Source organism: Pelmatolapia mariae, linkage group LG7 (assembly GCF_036321145.2).
Source record: "Pelmatolapia mariae isolate MD_Pm_ZW linkage group LG7, Pm_UMD_F_2, whole genome shotgun sequence".
NCBI classification, from domain to species: Eukaryota; Metazoa; Chordata; class Actinopteri; order Cichliformes; family Cichlidae; genus Pelmatolapia; species Pelmatolapia mariae.
Window position 1 is genome coordinate 32061153 of NC_086233.1, and position 8735 is coordinate 32069887.

General features: G+C 38.2%; 1 protein-coding gene across 2 annotated transcripts in view; it reads right to left on the bottom strand.

The window, feature by feature from the left end:
- Window positions 1–6111, bottom strand: part of LOC134630977 (leucine-rich repeat transmembrane neuronal protein 4) — a 96668-nt gene extending 90557 nt beyond the window's left edge. For both annotated transcript variants that reach the window (XR_010094342.1, XM_063478836.1), the window contains exon 1: window positions 5384–6111. Coding sequence is in view for 1 of the 2 variants with exons in the window: in XM_063478836.1 (XP_063334906.1) it covers window positions 5384–5387 (4 nt within the window). In the remaining variant the exon portion in view is untranslated. The remainder of the gene's footprint in view (window positions 1–5383) is intronic.
- Window positions 6112–8735: the final 2624 nt, after the last annotated feature.

Sequence of the window (8735 nt, forward strand, 5' to 3'; positions counted from 1 at the left end):
TGCATTTATATTCCATTGTCCTATAAGCAGTCATTGTACTAAATGCAGGAACAGATAAGTCATGAAAGGGAGCCCGCAAAGAATAAATTAACATTCAAGAGCTTATGGTTGTGTATGCAATCCTGGAGGCGTTTCAATTTAAACTCCAGACATTTCATTTTTAACCAAACAGAGCAGTACAGATTTCGTGTGAATCATCACTTCTGCTTTCCACAGGTCCAAATATAAAAATCTGAATAAACCCCATGGGAACACACAGCTCACCTCTGGTGTAGAAAACAACCACCTAAAATCCAAATGTATCTGTGGAGAATGTCATGGCCGCATGTGAATGATGCATAGAATTCTTAGTTTTTAAAGAGTCGGATGTTGTGAATGCACAGAATTCTTGGTTTTGGGGTTACATTTTCTGTTTTAAAAACTAGTTCAAAAGTGAAGAAAAGGATTAAGTCCCTGTGATATTACTCCTTGTTCTGTGATGTGACCGGGTTCTTTCCAGTACAAACATTCCCCTTTACAGAGCCAATAATGATCTGTTGTTAAGATACATTGATTTTCTCTTTGGGGAGGTAGTATGAGGGAATTCACTTCTTTGTGTTACTCAAGGCAAGATCATCAAGTGTGGACTTGATGACAATCATCACAATGAAAGAGGTTATTATGTCAGAACGGAAGTTGTCCATGGTTTTAAAATGTAGAATATGTCTATATGGCAGAGATATGTTAAAACATGGAAGACTTTGGGGATAGCTTTGGTGTGTTGGTGATTTAAATTTTGTAGGGTTTTTTTGTAATCATAACAGGATTTGTCATAAATGAGTGCCTGACATAAAGTGGCTGAGAGGCATCATGTAGCATATGGTATCTAACATAGCCATTTTGCTCTTTGCCAAGCATCTGCCGATCCCATATGGGTATGGTATGTGTATTTGTCTGTGTCTAAGAGTGTGATGGATAGAGACACACTTATTGTTTGTTTTCAAAAGAATCTTTCATCATTTCTTACAGATGGAGGGAACCATAGAACACTGCAGATAATTTGTGCTGGCTATTGATTATACTAGCAGATACATCAATCATGTTTCTTCATCTTGGATCTTACTATTGTGATAGGTAAACATAAATATTGCAGAGAGAGAAAGACGATGATCACAACATGCAGTATTTCTAAATGTAGACAATTTGGTTTTTGCTTTAACATTTGTGAATGTAACTTTCACTTGTCATTACTGTCATGCCTCAGAGGCAAACAGAAAAAAAAGACTGGTAAAGTAAATAGACAAATACTGATGTACAAGAATACTCATGTGTGATGTTTCATGTGCATTCAAAGGTATTTCAATAGACAACACTTTAGACTCGGAGGTTATCAAATCTATGTTTTCTAAATTTTGCATTTAAGAATAAAGAAGTAACCCCTGCTGTTTTCCTGTCTCATGTGCATAATATGTTTACTTTATTAGAAGAGTCATCTCTTAAAGACTAAAGCTGCCTCACACAACACCCTTTTCCCCTTACTGACACTGTATGTGGTTTAATGAGAGCTCTATGCTCTAATGCCTCTGTAAGTCATCTCCTTCCCCACTACTCATCTAATCATATTCACAAAGGAGCACAAGTCACCCGTTGAGGTGTCACTCAAAGGACTGGTGTTTCTTTTACATCTAACCTGATGTTCCCCTCACTATTACTGTTCTTCTGCTGCATCAAGATGAACAATTTCTCCTTTATATTCCATCGTGCTTAAAATATGCTGGTTTCACATGCCCTTGAACCCTCAGTACCATAAGAATGTATTTATAATGTGCCGTCCATTTTATGTATGTGGTCAAAATCATCCTCTCAGCCCTTTTCACTTCCCTGCTTGATTTCCATTTTCACTTCCTAGCCATGTTTTCTTTTTTTCTTTTTTCTTGCTTGTGGTGAGAGTCACCATTTATGATGAACATTGTTCTTGGACAGAGTTTATTGTTCTTTATAATGTATAGATCTGCGCTTATCATTTTTCTCCGTCACTCTGAGCAGTTTTATTTCAAAATCTAATGGAGATGGATGTGTCACAGTTAAAGTTTGTCCAAAGGCATGTGTGTAATGCTTAGTTATGTAGCAGACAGCCCTGCTGTCCTCAGCACGAGAAGATAGCTATTTCTGCCTCTCAACCCTAACACATAGAGAGAGTAAGTGCACTTTACTGCTGACCTAAAATAAAACCAAATGTAGCTTAATAACTTGGCAAATGGACTCGCTAACTGGTGCACTTTGAGTGCACACAAGTGGTTCATTGCTATTTGCTGCCTGTCATTGACAAAACTGCAACCAGACTAAGTCTTGACTGCGCACAGAGACTGGGGAGTAGCCTAAAACATAAGGAAGGACGTCCCCAAATCAGCCTAAGCCATCCTATTAGTCTCCAATTATCTTTGAGATGATAGCAAGGCCTGCCAAGTTGGACTCATTTTAACAGTTGTTGGAAAACATTGTGTCCTTGTAAGCCTGTCTTGTGTTTGTTAGAAACCAAGTAGAAAAGCACTGGGGGGAGTATTGTCAAGAATACCGTGTGCAAACAAGCACACATAGATATGCGTATATACTGAGACAAATAGACCGAAAAAGAGAGAGAGAGAAGGAGAAAGAGAGAGAGAGACGATGTTTTGTTTTTGCCCCTTGTCTGATTCCTGATTTCCCTTGGTGGCAATAGTTCCATGAAGGTAGTCAGAGAATAAGTAATCAGTCCTCTCTACTCACTGCAGTGCAGTGGAGTAAGTCTCTGGCCATATCAAATTCCTCTCTGAACTCCCTAAAGTGCTTTTCATTATGGTTACTGTAACAACACAACATATTGCTGCAAGTAACGGCATGTAACCAAAATTCTTGTGGTTGCAGTGATATTTTGACGGCAGCGAAAAACTAGTAATACAATTTCTGTTTTAAGTTCAATACAAATTTGCCTGTAGCCTCATACAACACTGTGCTTTCTATCATCTTTTATGTCATCTTAACATAGCTTGTATAGATTAATTGACAACCAAAGAAGGAAAAAAAAAACCCCAAAAAACCAAGCTCCACACATCATATTTTCAACCCATTACTCCAGTAAGGTTCCTTAACATGCTTTGTATTTGTTACTATTAACCTAATCCAGCAGTAGAAAATATACCCTTTTGCACTAATTTAGCTTCCTTAATATCATCTATAATAGTTCTTTGTTTGATGTACCTAGGAGAACTTAGCTCTGTAGACTGGCATTCTCACATCAAAACATTTTTTTTCTCTCTTTTCCAGTTAAAACTTTGTGCAGCAGCTGTTTTAAGTGCCATCTTCATAAACAATCAGACTGAACCACATGGGGTCTGTAACTTTCTTTTCATTTCTGTTTGAAATTTGGCTTGTGAAACAAAACAATCATGGCTGACTTTGTGTGACAATTGTCTACAGTTCTAAGCACAAGAACTATCTCAAGCTGTAGTCAACCAATGCCTTCCATAAACAGGTATTGATATTGATACTAGATGTCAGATCAAAAGTCCATTCTGGCATTGAATTTTTTCCTTTTTCCTTTTTAAATAGCCACATCTATGGTGTTAAAGAACTGCTGCCCTCAAGGGCCTGTTTAGCCTCTCTGTTTACCTGGTTCACCTGAAGTGCACAGGTCCAACAAATGTCATCTGTTGCTACACTAGATTACTACTTGGAACTTGAAATCAAAGACTAAAATATAACACAAACTAACAGCTAAACAATTTTATTTCTTGTTTATAAGGACAGCTGTCTTTTTTTCTTTTTGTTAAGGAGCTCTAGATAACCATATGCAAAAGGTTATCTAGAGCTCCTTAACCTATCTTAAACCCATGCAATTCCATCTCAAGCGGTGGCTTTTAGCTGTCCCTACCCCACTGTTCCCTTTCCGAAAGTAGATCTCTAATGATATGGTCCATGAAACATAAGTACATTGCATGCTGTTAATGAAGAGCATCCCAGTCAGCTAGACTGGTGGATGAGTGAGAATACAGCGCCATGCAATCATCGAATAATAGTGGGCAAAAGCATGCTATGTGGTTGACACTTTGTACAAGAATTTCTGAATATCTGAAATTCATTATTAAATTAACAAAAAAGGAAATAAAACTGATTTATTCAATTAGTACATCAGTACATCTAATGCACAATGCCTCTGAGCTCCTGCAGCCTTTGTGTGCTCTTGTAGAATATATCGATGTGGTGCAGTACCCTACTGTGGGTTGATATATCATGTGGTCTCACAATTAATGGAACAGCCTCACCAGTGATCTTGTTCATCTGTATGTTAGTTAAGAATGTGGACTTTGCCTGCTTCCGATAATAACATCAGACGGAGGAAATGCACTAATGGCATTTGAGGAATTGTAGAGGGGTGGAAAAGAATGCAAAAATCTAACTGTTAAATTCCAAGAAATGGACAAATGGAAGAGGAAAGAGTGGGTGGTGGGTATGGTTTATGAGCTTGTAACTGTGCGCAGGCGTAAGGGGAAAAAGAACAGGGAAAATGGTAAATTCTAATCAGAAGTGAGAACAAGATGCGGAAACATATATGACTGTGCGTTAGTGAAGAGGGGGAGACAACACTCTCTCTCTCTCTCTCTCTCTCTCTCACACACACACACACACACACTCAAATACATAGTAGGCTACTGATACATAGACATACAGCCATATGCCCAATTTGGAGATTCCCTCTTCATGGCAGGTTCACAATACCGGTTATCTGAATGGTTTGCAAGGAAAAGTCAGCAAGACCGGATGGACTCTGATTAGAAGAGTTTTGGGGAGCAGTGACTGCGACTGGACAATGGGCTCCATGCATACAGATCAGACAAAAATGATTATGCAGGACCACGCTTTATAAAGTTGACTGTCTTCCAACATTTAGCGTGATTAGCATTCCGGTCCATGTCAATGAGCCAGCCACTCTAACTAGTAAGGAAAACAATGGACAGTCATCACTTGGGCAAACATGTTTAATTACTTTGTTCTGATTACTGCACCGAATCTTTTATCGTACAGTGTTGAAAAATACGAATTAACTATTATATGTCTGTAATAAGCCACACCGTCAGGAAATGGAGGAAAAGCACACTGCAGCTCTGCGACTAACAGGCAACAGCACGGGTTTCAACCACATTCCACAAGCTTCACGAACCACTTAATGAACGGCACCATAACGCTTATTGGATGTTAACACGCTGCATTTGAAAAGACATGCGTTTTTAAACATCAGATTCAGAGCAGGTTTATTCTGGAATAAAAGAAGAAGATAATTGTGGTCTGTTTTAAGAGGAAGGAGAAAAATGAGTGTATTTCACATTAACTTACGCTATCGAAAAGATTGAGGCATAAACAAACTTACCCATATCCGCTTATCTGTTAGCTCCAGCCTACAGGTTTTAACGGCTTCTAGTGCGCGACATCCGAATCCGCATGACGCGCTCTCCACAGTCAGGTATCGTTCTAATCCACTAGCCCTGTCTCTCCGCGCAGCCGCCGATTCCAAAGCGCACCTGCCCTTTACTCTCCCGGACCTGGGTGCACTATCCGGTTTAGTTCTGCATCTCTAACCGTGCAAATCAACCGGGGCGAATGTCATTTACTTCCAACTCCGAAATAAAGGGATAAAAATCCGGGTTCAGAATTCCTTATCCATCTCTTCGCTGCAAAGGATCACTCTCTTTTTTTCAAGTAACAGCCAGAAAGAGTACTGCATTAGGTGCAGATAATACCGAAGCCACATCCGAGTAAGTCATGTCAGTCTTACACATGCAGATTTTGCGAATATCCAGGTAAAAAAAAACAACTTCACAATTATAGTGACGGTGTGCAAAAAAAATGCGGGATGTAATGTTCCAGTAGGCTCAGCCAGCCCCCAGATTCCTAATAAACCTCTGCGTCTCTGTTCTCAGAGATGCTCAGTACGATCCGCGCATAGCGCGCAGGAAAGTAAGGCGAGGATATCCCCAAGTCGTTGTAAACGCTGTCAGCGAGTATCACGAGATAGTCAAATCTTCAAATATCCACCTTTTTGTAAACCTTTGATTCTCGTTGTTGCTCGGTTTGAAATGCAGCATGACGCTGTTGTTAATCACGTCTACATGTCAAAGCAACTTTGTCAGGCAGAATCGGAATGCCCTCTTCTGGTGAGAGAACGATTCAGGAGCTCGTCCAGTGTCGTCACGATCATGCTTTGGTGGTATGATTTTTTTTACTATTATTACTTATGAAAGCCAGTTTACACTGATAGTTTGCACTGCTAGATGATAACTAAATGGAATGAACTTTAGTATTCATGTTTCATGTATGTGAGTTTTGGACTATATTCAGAAATGGTTGTTGGTTAGCACTTTGCTTTAGTTGTTTGAATTATGCTTGAGATCCTTTCTAGGGTGCTTATTAAGTTTGTGATACGAAGCTAAGAAACGCAAGTATCCTATACATATATACATAACTTTGAGAGAATGGGCACGTTGCAAAGGCAGCTCTAATATATTCCCATACAGAGGATCTATGCAAACTGCTGAATGATGCTGTCCATGGTGCTGAATTTAAAGATTGTTATTTTGTTGCTAACCAACGCCTTTCTAGAACTTTCAGGACTAAACTCTTTTATCTCAGTTTACATGCAACATTATTAATATTATTATTGTTTTATTTTTGCTTAATATGTTACAGAAAATGCGTCACCCCAAAATACCAGAATTCTTAAATACCACTGCATTTTCAATAATTTGCATTGAAAATGCAGTGGTATTTAACTGACATCTTCTCCCTCTGCATGACCCCGGTGGCCTTTTAAAGCTTTTGTGTGTTTAAGAAAGAAATGGCCAGCTGAATGTTTAATGTCCATTGCATCTGCTCTGGGTTACTAATATATGGTTGCCCTTTCTTCAGACATAGCTGCATTCTTATACTGACATCAACTGCTTTAGTAAGTATTCTGACCCCATTTTTCTTTTGCACACTGCATTATAGATTCATTTTTACTTGAATGAATAACAAGTTTTCATATAAATTTCCACCTATTAACCCATGTCACACTAACATATTTTTAGGGAAATTTTACATTTTTAAAAATACCATACATTTTTAATATCAAGATTTTGACAAAAGTTCTTGGCCACCTACACATTGCACCTACAGGAACTGCTTGACCATGGAAAACATTTAGCATTTGTGACCAAGTTGCTAAATACTAAATACTAATACTTTCACTTTACAATAATACCACTTACCAGAAATAATACAACTAATACCAGTTAATGGTGGAACATCTAGGAGGAATTTCACAAACTGACTGCAACACTGCAAGCTCTTTAGAATGGCCCATTCTTTCAAAAATGTTTACAAAGGAGACTGCATGGCTTTCTACTTTTGTCTTTAGAGTGTATGTTTTGAACTTTAATTCAGACCATCTTTATTTGGTCTAAAACACTGCTTTTAGAAGTCAGTGGTGATGTGTTAAGAGTGTCTGTGACAAACTGTAAATTCCAGTGGCACCTCTGTTCCTGTTTCTTTGCTGTAACCTTTTTCCGTGAATTTGAAATATGTCATGATCCCTACCCACAGTGTTTCATGTGTCAGTTAGATCTTTGAAAAGGATCCACTTTTCCAATTTGTAGTGCAAGACAAAATTTAAGTTTAACTCTTTATTGACATTGCACAGTCATGTGTTGTACAATAGTACAAAGAAATTGTAGTACTGTCCCACATCAGTGCTAAAAAAAGGTAAGCAAAACACAATAAATAAGTAACATATATACAGAATACAATATACAGAGATGAAGAAGTCATGCAGATTTAATTGTGTTTAGACAAAAGGGCACTGTCATAAAGATTTGGAAAGAAATAGTCAAATCTTACTTTTACCAGTTTATTCCAACTATCATGGCTGGAATTAATCAGTGAAATTGAGATTTATTGTGCCAAATTCAGATTTATTGCTATGCTCTACACCTGTTTTCAGGATATCACTTAACATTTCCAGACAACCTCCAATACCATCTTAAAATTAAGCATCTTGCACTGTGGTTCAGCCGCTGTATCTGCGCCCATGCAATTTGGCTGATGACTTAACTTCTGGATTCAGTTCAACAAGCAGAGGCCATTCTGCTGACGGTGCTGAAACAATTAATACCCTGTGAAGTTATGGAGATACAGGCTGTGCCAGCCCATAGGCTACAGCTGTGATTTCTCTTCTAAAGAACTATAACTGTAAAGTTTAAGTTTACCTTTTTACTCTGCCAATGAATCACTTGTTGATTTATGTGCCTATTGGATAGATAGTATTTGACAAGTAAAAAAGGTGCAAAAACAGAAGAAGAAACATGAGTTGGCTGCTTGGACAGAAACTATATCTTATGCTTTGTTTTCATGTAAAATACTTTTTATTTGTTTTGACAATATACAGCCAAGTGTAACCGTTCACTGCCTTGGGAAATTGTGTCAACCTGCAACAAAATGTAGTTTTAAAGATAAAATTTACCAAAACATTCAACCATGGCTGTAACTATGTTTGTTGCCCAGCAACATTCACACTGAACAATTTTTCAGGTCGTTAAGTGTCAAGGTGATTTCAATAGCACTGCTTTTTGAGCTCCCTCACTATTATCCTTCACATTCTAAAGAAATGCATTTATCACCCTCTTTTGAGATTAGCATTATCCTCATAACATTATAAAAATACAGCAGGATCTCAGTGTTCTGGTGTG